Genomic DNA, 14,281 nt, shown 5'->3' on the forward strand with positions numbered 1-14,281 from the left:
GTTTACGCTCTGATTTGTTTATAATTTGGTTTACTGCAGAACATGCCTTTAAAATTTACTTACAAACTTTGTATAGACAGACACAGGTTTCTAATGTGATCAGAGCTATGGGAAAATAATTAATCTTGTATATGTGTTCTCTCCTGCAGGACCCTGTGTATGGGAAAGGAAAGCTGGCTGAGATTCAGGGACTTATTTTAGGGATGCTAGAAACCTTCAACTATGAACAGGTAGTGTGTGTGTGTGTGTGTGTGTACCTTAAAGAATCTGCCAAATGTTAATCTTTTTTTTTATTTTATTCAAGTTTTTATTGTTTTCCTCCGGTACATGACAATATCGTACAGAGCACAGATTAAAGATTACAGATATATACAAATGCTATGTATAAGGCCTATAATGCCTGTGAGAGGACATGGTCAGTTCACTTAGTTTTGTCGTGACCACAACATAGTAACGTGTGGGAACGTTGTAATATGTCGTGGCCACAAAATATTAATTAGTGGGAACATCATATTATGCCGTGGCCATGAGATAATTTTGACGAGGTAATGACATCCATTTCTCGTGGCCGGACTTCTTATGTTGAGTAAACAACATGTTTTTCTCGTGACCACGAGTTTAATGTGTAAACAAACCTGCGTGACCATAGCAACCCGGGATTATTAGAGATGTATTCATCGTTTTTATTTTTTTGAATGACTATATTATTGAATTGAATTATTATATTATTTATTATAGAAAATACCTTGGCTTTGTGACTTTATTACGTATGACAGTCAGCATTCAAATTAAGTTTATCATGAATAAATAATAAACTGAATGAATAATTGTTATAAAAATGAATGAATAAATATATTCGGACCCACTTTATATTAAGTGGCCCTAACTACTATGTACTTACATTTTAATTAATAATTTAGTACAATGTACTTATTGTGTACATACATGTTTTTACATTGTACTTATATATAAAAAAAAACTACATGTAAGTACATCTGTATTTAATTTCTGTAATTACATTTATAATTACACTGTTGACCCATACTTTACACCTTAACCCACCCTTAAACTTACCCATTATCATCACATCACGTCAAAACTTTATTGGGATAATTGTCAGCTAAATGATAAATGAGTTGTGTTTTCATTTACAAATGAAACTAGGGGCTAAGCAAGTTTCTGATAGGGCTATAGCCCCGTCAAGCACTGCCCTAGCACAGCCACTGGCACGTTATAAAGTCCGCTAGCCAAGGCATATGGTTTATGTAATTTTTTGCTATGGTCACACAGGTTTGTTTACGCATTAAACTCATGGCCACGAGAAAAATATGTCATTCCCTCAACATAAGGATGTTGTTACCTCGTCAAAATGATCTCTTGGCCATGACATATTATCACGTTCCCACAAATTATTATTTTGTGTCCATGACAAAACTAAGTGAACCGACCATGTCCTCTCACAGGCGCCGTAAAGGCCAGAATAATTTGAACAAAATGAGAAGGATCATAAAAATTGTCCTGAAAACACATAACAGATGTTTACGTATATCCCACAAGACAAAATAATAATAACTTAATGATAATATATTAACAATATTAATAAAAATTAATAAAAATGTATTATTATTATTAAGTTTTTATGTTTTGTCATAGTTGTTCATGTGTCCTTGTTGTCCTGAGAAGTTCAGCTGCCTTTTTTTTATCAGCAAAATCCTCCAGATTCTTCACATTCATTGGTTTTCCAGCATCTTCTGCCATTTTTAAACTTTTCCAGCATTGAATGTTTGATTTTTCACTTCAAAATTTTAAAACTCACAACTATTACAAAATGTGAAAAGATTCACTGATGCAACATGGGGAGTGTAATTTTTTTAATTGGATGATCAGCGTTAACTGTACTTATTGTTATTATTGTTGTTCAAATGTTCACGTACCTTATTGAACTTTATTGTTAATGGCAGCTTTCTTTCACTCACAAAAATTATTCACTGCCTAACTTGAATAGCATATTTCTTATGGCTGCATTAGTAAACAACAACTCATCACTGGACCAGAGTGTCACCACAATTTTTTTTTTTTTTTTTTTTTTTTTTTTTTTTATGATTGCATTTATTTACTTTGTATCAGGGTTTAGTGCAGAGTTTGTGAGGTGTTGATGCACAGCCTAACTCACAAGATGAATTATTAAATATATCCGTATAGTATAGCTTGACATAATGTTTTCATACTAATTGCACTCTTGCTGGTTTCAGACAGCAGCATAGAAAGATACATCATTTAGCTCTGTTAAATTATAATGAGATCTTCTCTTACTGTTCACACAGCTGAAGCTACAGCAGCTAAATTCACAGAGTTGTATGTGATAATTGGAATGAGGTGTGGAGGTGAGATGCATTGAAAATCTAAAATTTAAAACCTTTATGCCAATAGCTATTGTTGAGAACATTTATTGGCACTAAAGTATGTCTTGCCAAATGATTATGAAATTATTTATGTGTTACCTCTGCAGACAGACAGATATTTTATCACATTTTTCATTGTCATTTTACTTGTTTTAATGATGTGTGTGCTTATTAAAGAAGTGTTTCTGCTTGTCTTAAAATTAAGGCCTTAAATTAGAGCACAAAGTAGTGTCATTAAATGTTGCATGCACATATATATATTCTTCCTCAGTATTTCTGGCTTGTTTTGTAGTACAAATATTTAAACATCCTTAAATCAAGATACAATTACTCAAGATGCAAAGAAAAACAAATGAGTTTATGGTTAAAACAAACATTAATATGTGGGCTAAAACTTTGTTCGGTAAAACTTTTTTCTTTTTGCGTTAAGGATATTTTTCTGTCTCCATTGTCAGAAACAAACTTTTCAGAAGAAGGAAAAAAATGACTTCTTAATTTAAGAAACTTTTTTATTTAAGAATCTTTAGACACTTGCACTGGAAAACGAAAAAAACAAGAACACTGAAGAACACTGATTTGCAGTGTGATCAGAAGTACAAAATTCAGTATTCTAGTTAAGTGTTTTTTTTAATATATATATTCTATGTTTTCATTTATTTATGAATTATAAGGTAATGGAGATATGTTGCTGAATCAAACGGATGCTGGTATACATTTAGCAAACTGATTTTATTACAGGCAGAAAAATTAAGTGCACAATAAGATCATACAATACAACAAGTGTAAATATACTACCTACTGATTAAGAAACTAAGTTTATAATATTGTCTTTTTCATGTTAATTTCTAACATACCAGTAATCTTAATTTGACTAATAATCTATTAAATACGGGTATGAATAATAATAAAATAAGTATTTTACATCAAACTATTAAGAAAGTAGGGACCTGTTAAGACATGTTTCAGCAGTATTCATAAAAACATCACACACACACACACACACACACACACACACAAATACTGTACCTTTTCAATCCCTCTTAATAGCTTTTTAGGGATTGGCGCCCTTTAGACGAACTATCATACTTATTCCAGCTTATCCTCAAGGCTGCTTTAATCGGGTCAGTTGAGGGTGGAGTGTTATGAGAACTCATTAATGGCTGTTTCTTCATTAATTAACAAGCACATAATTGAAGAGGCTCTCTAGACATCTTAGGTCCTCTAACGGTTATCAGTGGCACGCACACATACACCCTACAGTTTTACCAAACGAACAACTAAATACTTTCCCATAAATAGTTTCCCTCATCTCAAGGCCTCACAGAAGTTTTATTTAAAGCTGTCTGAAAACTTCTGAAGCATTTATTCTTATTTGTGTTTTAGTGTTATTATATTGTAGCAACTGGATTCAAATCTTCCCTGGGTTCGGCTTTACTGCTTGTTATTTTCTGAAAGTCGAGACAAAATAAACAAGAATAAAGAGACTTTGTGTCTGAAATTTTACTGAACTTCTCTGACTCTTATTAACATCTTTTTGCAATGCTAATTTATTTGATAGATTTCTGTTCGTTTTTCTCAGTCTGGACGGAATGAAAATACGATACAAAATGTTTACGTACAGTTAAATGCATCTCTGTGAGTGCGGGGCCCAAGTTAAGTAGTCTAAATTTATTTATATCTGTGGAAGGCATAGGATCATAACATTTTCATCCTTTTAAAATGTTCGGTCTGAACATTACAATAGGGTGACAGATAATATCTTATTACTTCTAAACTGTTTTTTTTTTATGTAAAAATCTTGATAACATTATAAGTGGAACTCAGAGAACAGTAGAAAGTAAAAAACAAAGGCAGTTAATTAACCCCTTTAAAAAACACCTTGTTTCTCAATATTTGCATCCTAATAAAAAGCCTTCAACTGCTAAAATCCATTTCTTTGTTTTCTTTCCATAATATGGATGTTTAATGGATCTATCACACTTTAATTTAAGGTCCATTTCTTGCTATTAACAAACCAAATTAACTAATTAACTAAGCAAATTCTGAGAATTGGTTCCTATACTGAAGTGTTACCAGTAGATCTTTAGAGATGACGTATGTGACCCTGGACCACAACACCAGTCATAAGGGTTAATATTTTGATGATGTATGGTTTGTTAGGATAGGAAAATATGTGGAAGAGATACAGCTGAAATCTGAGGATGCAAAAAAAAAAAAAGTTCATATTGAGAAAATTGCCTTTAAAGTTGTCCAAATAAAGTTCTTAGCAATGCATATTACTAATCAAAAATTAAGTTTTGATATATTTACAGTAGGAAATTTACAAAATATCTTCATTCAACATGATCTTAACTTCATTTTTGACATAAAAGAAAAAATTAACATTTTGACCCATACAGTGTATTTTTTGCCATTATACCCCAGTGACTTAAGACTGGTTTTGTGGTCCAGGGTCACATATGTCGTCACTAGTTTAACATTTGTATTTATAGATTTGTGCATTTAGTTTCAATGTATACTATAATACAGGATCATTATGCGTTTAACATTTTACTGCTGAGCTATTTTTTTCCTTCCTAATTATGTACAACTTCTTTTACTTTCAAAGATTGTCCTTGTTGTTACCAGAGTGGAAGGTTTTCAGTTAATTGGGGAAATGTATTTATTGTGAAAGTGTTTTATTTGCTATTTAGCAATGTTGGGGAAACATTAGCTTGCCAAGCTAAGCTACAGTACTCATAATTCAAAACAGTTAAATTCCAGTTAAGCTACCCTTTAGCTAAAGTAAATTAGTCAATTAAAGTTGTGTTTAATTGTCTACCTATTATATTACATAGTTTATTAGAGCAGTACTGTATTTATTTCACTCGTAGAATGTTAACATCAAACCTGCACACCTTCCTTTACATTTAAACATCTAATACAAAAACATCTGAATAAAACTTCATTTCTAAATTGTAATAATTATAAACGTGAAATGTCACTAATGGACTTCTCAAAAAACCTGAGTAATTTTTTAACAAACCAATTTACTAAAAGAATGTCCTGTTGCATGCAACTGTCATGCTACTAAAAGTTATTTTATATCTGTATCACTTTCTCTGTCTGTTCTGTGTCTTTAAACAATCAATATGGTTATGCAGTCCTTCTGTTTTTCTGTGGAAGTAAGTGTGTGTCAGTGTATGTTTGGACTCTCCCTTCCATGACCAATGGGAATTTGCAGCTTGTCATTCAAAGGAAATAGCGAGCAAGGCAAGAATACCACCTGATCCCCTCGCCCCTCGCCTACTCTCTCTCTCTCTCTCTCTCTCTCTCTCTCTCTTTTACACACACACACACAAATTTTCCCCTTGCCTTTGAGACTCTCCACTTGGCATCATGCAGCCACAAAATTTAGATGAAAATACAGTACACATAAATACACATACTTGAACAATCCCTTAGGAAAGCTTGTCCTGGCATACATTTCAACACACACATACACTTTGTGAATTGCCCCGATAGCTGATGAAATATTTTGAAATGTGTGTTTTCATCCAATTCTCAGAAATGTCTGTCAGGGGGTAAATGTGCATGTGTGCGTGTGTGTTTGCAGGCTTGTGTGTTACTGTGTTTGTGTGCATGTAATACACAAAATGCTGCACTAACAGCAAAATTAAATAACATGCATCAAGCCTCTCTTTTTCTCTCTCTCTTTCCCTTTCCCACTCTTCAGTCTTTATATGACCTTGCTGAAACACATTGCCTCCGGTGAGGAGACTAACAGAAATTCTTCCGCTCATGAAAATAAACTGAGCCAATTTTAGTGTCAGCACAAGCTCAAGTGTAAATCCATTTCACAAATTTAAAAAGAGATTTGATTGTGATAAAAAAGTCGTTTCTCATGTCTCATTGGTTTTAGTTCGATGATTTCATTGGTAATGGGGAATTTCTTCCATTGCCTGTGGTTGCATTTGAGTAAGTGTGTTCCCTCATAAAATAAAACTGAAATAGGATAGTTGACACAACTTGAAACTTAACATTTTTATTTAAGCTTAAAGATTTTAAAAAACCTGCTTCATCTGAATAAGCAAAATCGTTCACTGTTTCTGGAGCAAGTGTGCCGACCTCTGATAATGATTATTTTATTTAAAGCTTCTTTTATTTTTTAAGCTTTGCAATGGTTCATTTTACTTCTTTCTTTCAGAAATTGTTGGAGACCACCACAAATCTGTTGAACTCAGATCTTCACTGGTCTCTGTCACACCTGCGTAAGGTGGTCAGTAAAGGGCTTCGCCCAAGACAGGATCACTGCAACATCTGCTTACAGCAATTCAAGTCAAGTCACCTTTATTTATATAGCGCTTTAAACAAAATACATTGCGTCAAAGCAACTGAACAACATTCATTACATTCACAGTGTGTCAATAATGCCAAATGACAGTTAAAGGCAGTTCATCATTGAATTCAGTTGTGTCATCTCTGTTCAGTTTAAATAGTGTCTGTGCATTTATTTGCAATCAAGTCAATGATATCACTGTAGATGAAGTGACCCCAACTAAGCAAGCCAGAGGCATCAGCTGCAAGGAACCGTAACTCCATCGGTGAAAGAATGGAGAAAAAAACCTTAGGAGAAACCAGGCTCAGTAGAGGGGCCAGTTCTCCCCTGACCAGATGAAACCAATAGTTCAATTCCAGGCTGCAGCAAAGTCAGATTATGCAGAAGAATCATCTGTTTCCTGTGGTCTTGTCCTGGTGGTCATCTGAGACAAGGTCTTTACAGGGGATCTGTATCTGGGGCTCTAGTTGTCCTGGTCTCCGCTGTCTTTCAGGGATGTAGAGGTCCTTTCTAGGTGCTGATCCACCGTCTGGATATGTACTGGATCCGGGTGACTGCAGTAACCCTCTGATCTGGATACAGACTGGATCTGGTGGAGGTGACCTTGGAATAAGAGAGAAACAGACAAATATTAGCGTAGCTGCCATTCTTCTAATGATGTAGCAAGTACATAGGGTGTTATGGGAAGTGTTCCTAATTAATGCAGCCTAAAAATCCTTTAAAGAGATGGGTCTTTAATCTAGATTTATGTGAAGTGTGTTATGTGAAGTGTTTCCGGTTCCGGTTTACCTAATTAATGCAGCCTAAAAATCCTTTAACGGATTTGGATATTAAAAGCATATTAGTATGTTATGTGTATGCCGGGTTAAAGAGATGGGTCTTTAATCTAGATTTAAACTGCAAGAGTGTGTCTGCCTCCCGAACAATTTTAGGTACGTTATTCCAGAGTTTAGGCGCCAAATAGGAAAAGAATCTGCCGCCTGCAGTTGATTTTGATATTATAGGTATTATCAAATTGCCTGAGTTTTGAGAACGTAGCAGACATGGAGGATTATAATGATGTTTGATAGGGAGCCAGTGCAGTGTTGACAGGACCGGGCTAATATGGTCATACTTCCTGGTTCTAGTAAGAACTCTTTCTGCTGCATTTTGGACTAGCTGTAGTTTGTTTACTAAGCGTGCAGAACAACCACCCAATAAAGCATTACAATAATCTAACCTTGAGGTCATAAATGCATGGATTAACATTTCTGCATTTGACATTGAGAGCATAGGCTGTAATTTTGATATATTTTTGAGATGGAAAAATGCAGTTTTACAAATGCTAGAAACTGTTACGAATCACTCGGAGACAGAGGAGTAACAGATGAGTAAGATGTTTATTTAAAGACACAAGCAGAGGAGCAGGTAGTGAGGAGTGGATGATGGATCTGGATCCGTGCCGGGATGGAGATGAACACACACGCACCGTGAGGGTTTGGAGGAGTCTTCGGGAATAATCCTTAGAGAGAAGATGAGGAAGGAGTAGACTTCGGAGAATATCTTTGGAGAGAAGGTAAAGAGGAGTTAGTTCTTATAGTTGGCGCAGATGAATGATCTTGTCATTGTGACGTGACCGGACAATGACTGGGTGCGTGTGTGTGGTTTATGTAGGGCTGTGGTGGATGGCAGGTGATGAGGATCAGGTGGTGATGGTTTAGAATTCAGGTGAGGGTGTGCGCCGTGATTGTGTGGAGGTGGAACCTGGCGTGTTTGTTACAGAAACGTGGCTTTCTAAGGAAAGTCTTGTACTCTACAGCAGTACAAGAGATGCCAGGTGAGCAAAGAGGAGATCATTATCTATAGGTACACACACATATACAGTATCATCTGTGCACTGCAGGAGCACAGTCCAATGCCTTTTGCTATAACAAACAAAATTGATTTATTTGTTTCATAATGTCAACCCATTCTCACTCCAAAGGCGTCAAAAACCGAAGCATGGTCAAGCGCCCCTAGCGTCACTTTTATGACGCCAAATGTGCCTCTCGGCGTCGAATATCGAAGCACTACGACCTTCATTGCTTTCAATGGGAAACTTTTGGCGTCAGAATTCGACACGAGGACATGAGATGTTTATCGCTATGAAATCACGTTCAAGAAGTCTCATTCAGCACACATCGCGATACTTGCTATCAGTTCCACAGTTTGGGTGAGTAGTCGTATATACGCTCTTTTAATGCCTTTTATAAAATGTATTCTGTCTTATTTATTAATCAGATTAGTGCCATATGTTTAATCGCTGTATTATATCGGTCATCCGCGGCTGTCTTTGAGTTCCATTGCGTTTAAATAAATGAACACAGCTGCTAATTAGTCTGATTAAACTCTATCTGTCACCTGACGTGCCATAGACCTTCGAACAGTTTTATATTATTATTAATTTCAGGATTAATGATGTAAGTTGTATTTGTAGTAAAATCATGGTAATCACGACACTTACAATAGTAATAAATGAAATGTGAAGTTAAAACACAGTAAACAGGACATTAGTAACTGTAACTGTAGTTTTACTATGGTATATTAATAATCAATACAACAATACAATAATCACCAAACCAGCTATGTTTGTATCACTGTAATGTTAGTGTTTTTATGTGCTTTTATATGACAGATATCACAGTAATCATATGTTCTGTAGCATGCTTTTAATACCTTTTAATGTAAATCCAAAAAAAAAAAAATCAAATTAAAAATAAATAATAAAACATGCATTTTTCCATCTTGCAGTTCTTTCATATCAGTTTATATATATATATATATATATAAATATTTTGCTCACAGATCATTATTAACATTCTGTATATAATTCAATTTTATTTACTCTCCCCTTTTTATTATTTTTATTTTTATTTTTAGCTGAAAAGACGTAAAGGCAGTCAGCCCAGTGGTGTTTCTGGAGAGGGATTCCTTCAGAAATGGAGAAGACAGAAAGCTGCGGAGGCAGATATTTGCAGCAGTAAGTCTGTGATAGTTTGTCTCTTTTATCAAACATTCCTGCTGTTATAATTTGTACAGCATTTGTTGTTTCTTAAACTGTTGCACTGTCCAAATACCCACACTTGCCATCTTTGCACTTGATTACTTATTTGAAGTCTTTCCTGTATTTGGCCTAGTGTTCGAGTGAGCATGATAACCACAAGTGTGTATCGAACTTTTCATGACCTGATGACTGTGTTTCCCGATCCTGGAGAACCCCAGCACTGCACGGTTTTGGTGTCTCTCTTATCTGGCTTGGAGTCTTCACTGATGAGCTGATGAGTTGAATCAGGTGTGTTTGATCAGGGAGACATCTCAAATGTGCAGTGTTGGGGTTCTCCAGGACCAGGATTGGGAGCCACTGCCTTATGGGACACTTATGTGTTTACAGAGATTTTTAATAACTAATTATCAATATTTCACATACTGTACATTGGACAGCTTCCCATGACCTCTTGTGAGATCTCGGCAAAAAGTCTGACGATTTATTCCAAAACATGATGCATGATGGGATACACTAAACTTTGTATAGTGCTCCGGAGCAGTATTGGAGAGGTTTAGTGTGTGTTAAGGACGCTGTGCTTTGGCATTATTAAGACCGGGGACAGTCTCGTTCACACACTGTCACGTACACACACTCTCAAGTGGCCAAGACTGCAAGTTTGGGTATCTGGACAGGGTCAAAAACTTTAAAATGATCCCTAAACACATCACAGTCTTAATAATCCAGTTTAACACTTGTATGATATTGTACAAGCCCCAGGACGGTCTCATCTGACACTATCAAAAGAATTCATATGACTATAGCTTGCTATTAATTACTTGCTTTCAATAATGGATGCATTTAACATTTAATTATACAGCATCTTTACAGAGGCTGCTTTTATGGTCTAAACAAAACACAGTGTAATGTATAAGTTGAATGTCATTTAATATTTCCTTCCTTTCTGTCTTACAGGATTGTTTGAGGATAAAGCTGTAGCTCCATCATGCACAAGGACTCACCTCGTTAACTCTTTATCCCCCGCACACACAGAAATTGTCCCTGGATCAGTGATTAGACTTTGCAGTGGTTTGATTTTTGCAGAAGATGTAACTTTGTTTTAATTATAAGCTCATAATGAATACATTACAGAACCAGTGATGAAAACAATAGTTAAAAATAGCGCTCCATATTAAAAATATATTGCACACTTGACATGCATGTCTTCATGGTGTTTTTTTGTGAGTTTGAAACATTTACATTGTGTTGTATAACATTTTGGTCACAACACTTTTTCCAGTGTTCTCTGAAAGACATACTGTATTTACTGTTTTGTTTTTTAATAAAAGCATTTTCATTTGCATACTGAAAATAGTTAATGTTTACAACATAACTGCCTTTTTGTTCTTTATGGTGGCAAAAACGAGCTTGGTGACAGAGGATGCAGTGTAGTAATTTGGGCATGTTGTCTTTAAATGAGTTTGACATATAAATAAATAATGGAAGATCCTTACAAAAATATGCATGTTTATTATGCTTTATGTATTTATTTGTTCATTCATTCATTTATAATTTCAGTTTTTATTCCTAGAGTTCAAATGGTAGAGAATGGTAAATCACAGAAACACAAATGTGAACAATTTTAATTTTAAAACACAATGTAATATACAATGTAAATTTTAGAAGCACGTCATTTGATTAGTAAATATATTTGTCTTTGGTCAAAAAAAAAAAAAAAAAATCTTAAAAATGTGTCTATAATCTATTTATTATAGAGGAATCTGTCTGTTGGATACAACTGCGACTGCTGGGCATGTGCACATCAATATTGCCCAATGTTTGTCAAGCTGAACAACGGAGGAACGTGAAGACGTTAATAAAACAGAATCTAATAAGTAGCAAGCTTAATCTATTGTTAACCGAATCTATCCCTTCAGCCGAAAAACGAAAGACGTCGGTCATACATGGATAAGGAAGTGTGACGCTGCTGCTCAGCTTTGATGTCATTGGCTATGAATTTTCAGGACAGTCTGTGGTTGGACTATCTTTTAACCCATATTAAACAGCGCATCATGTTAAAAAGTATGTTTTGCTGCTATCATCACATTAGTAATATATTAAGTCAACAATGAAGTGTTGCTATCTTGACAAAAATGACATCTTTAGCGAGATCTTAATCCCAACCCTAAGCATAACTTCAATGAACTACAAAAAACAGCCCCCTAGTGTTGCCTTTGCATAGATAGAACGACGGAGGCTTGTGGGTAATGTAGTTTAAAACTTTTTATTAACGAAACAAAATAAATTATTTATTTTAAGGAAAACTGGATATCTAAATATGTTAATTGTGCAAACCTCTATGATATATTTGAGAGGCAGGCTGAAATGTGGTATTTTACAGTGAGCAATATTTAAAATGCCTTTATGTCAGCTTTCCATTTATTTCTGAAAACTGAGCTCAACATTATTTTATCAGCATAGCATAAGTAATAATCCTGCCCATTTTCTCTTTGATATGTTAATTGGACTCTGATTTACAGCCATTTGAAAAGTACAGTTTTGGGCTCTTCCGGGGGGTGCTACTGGGCCCCTGGGGGTTGAAGGGCAGTAAAACCTACATATATGTATTCTCCTCATCATGGACAACAAACTGAGCTGAGTCACATTTATATCTGACAGTTTTCACAGTCCTCTGTTTTCTATTCTATTCATCATGACTATTATACCTTTTGACAGGACATTGTGAGGCCATCTGATGAAACATTGAAAAATTAGAAAGAAATGATTTAATAATGAAAATAATAGATTATTTATTTGATTTTTGAAGTATATGGCAAGAAATATAATGGATGAACCTGCAACAACTTGCCTTTATCTATTCCCCACCTGTAAAGCAGTAATCAAGGACAATGTGTACACATTGTGATACTTCACTATTACATAAGGACAAATTCATGCAGTGCTAAGAATATTAATTATTAATTATTAATATATATATATAACTATTTAGCAAAAATCTGTGTAAAAATGTCTTCCTCACCCTCACCGTATCTTATTCCTCAGGTGCTGGACATCAGTAATGTGCCTGCTCTTGGTTTTAATGCAGTACAAGATCCACGTTGATCATGCCTGCTACATTCTCAGTTATCCCTCAAGTGTTTGTAACAATAAAGCCCATGGCACCATCTTGTAATGCAGAATAGTTAATATCGTAACTTCCTTTATTTCACAAAAAAAATTGCATATTTGTTACTAAAATATAAAAAAATTACTTTCTGGTGTACTGCTGTCCCAGATGTTATTAATCCGATCAAAAATGTTTATGTCTTAAATAAAAAAATAATCTCAATAATTAAAATGTTGTTTTTCCAAAGTCTAAAATAAACACATATGAGCCTACCTAGTAAAATTATGTATTTACCAAGAATCTTCAGAACACAATATTCACCATTTTCATTTTATTGAAGCATAGACTATAAAGTTGATAAAGTAGAATCAATACGAATAAGATTCAATGAAAATAATTATCATCAAAAATACATTAACCTCATATATAAATCAGTTCACACAGATGAGTGATGAAATGTCCTTAAAAGTCACACAGTCCCATCCAGTCAACTGTGATACAGATCATGTGATATATATAAGACATGAGATACTGTTCCAGAAAATAATGATTCCCATCATCACATCTAAACTGGTTTCATCTCCCCATCGTGTTCTTCTTCTCTCGTGCCTGGAAACAGTTTGTGGTTGATATCCAGCACTGATGTGCTTGTTCTCAGCCAGAGGATCTCTCAGTCCTAAGATCCCAGACCTGGTCAAAGTGAAACAAGCAATCCAGATGAAGTTGTTTAATGGACAGAGAGCTCAGCTTATGTTCTGTGTGATTTTAGCAGTGTGAGCAACTATGACCCTTGTAGTACTGTACACTTACCATTCTTCAAGCTGTTTTGAGACCTTTTGAGAAGCTTTTTCTCTGAAGAGAATTTAGCACATCCTCTTCTTTCACTCCTTTCAAGAGCATCACTTGGTCAAAACCCCTCATTTGGCTGATGAGATCATCTGTACAAATTAAAATACTGCAATAAAAATTAAAGAATTAAGAAAAAGTTACAGAGGCAAAGGTCTTGCTCATGAGACTGCATTAGCATGTGTAGTTCTCAGAGACTCTAGAATTCATCTATTGTTGCAGTAAATGTGTTTTTTCCCTCTAGAATCTTTCTCCAAAGTTCCTGACTTCTCTCACAAATGTGTTTTAGTCTGTGCAGTGTAAGGCCTGGCTTCAAACCAATCCACTATCAATTCACAATTTATAACATAACATTTAGAAAACAATGAAATAATGTACATTGGTGTTTATATCAACTAAACCAATTTCATGATACTTGTCTACTCTTAAAACAGGTGGTGTGTTTTTAAAAACATAATATTAAAAATGTCCAGTCACACTTTGCTAACATGCTGTAATTGTAATAGTAAAAAAAGAAATTAAGGCTGACATGACCAGTTCTGTGAGAGATCATCATAAAATGTTGTATAACACAGCATTGCTTCAAC

General features: G+C 34.8%; 1 protein-coding gene across 1 annotated transcript in view; it reads left to right on the plus strand.

The window, feature by feature from the left end:
- The window catches only part of LOC113043968 (vacuolar protein sorting-associated protein 8 homolog), a 159,301-nt gene that overhangs the window by 118,666 nt on the left and 26,354 nt on the right, over positions 1-14,281 (plus strand). Inside the window, 3 exon segments of the mRNA XM_074559808.1 lie at positions 150-230; positions 6,589-6,704; positions 8,512-8,565. Of these exon segments, the coding sequence (XP_074415909.1) occupies positions 150-230; positions 6,589-6,704; positions 8,512-8,565 (251 nt within the window).

Source organism: Carassius auratus, chromosome 26 (genome assembly GCF_003368295.1).
Source record: "Carassius auratus strain Wakin chromosome 26, ASM336829v1, whole genome shotgun sequence".
Classification (NCBI taxonomy): domain Eukaryota; kingdom Metazoa; phylum Chordata; class Actinopteri; order Cypriniformes; family Cyprinidae; genus Carassius; species Carassius auratus.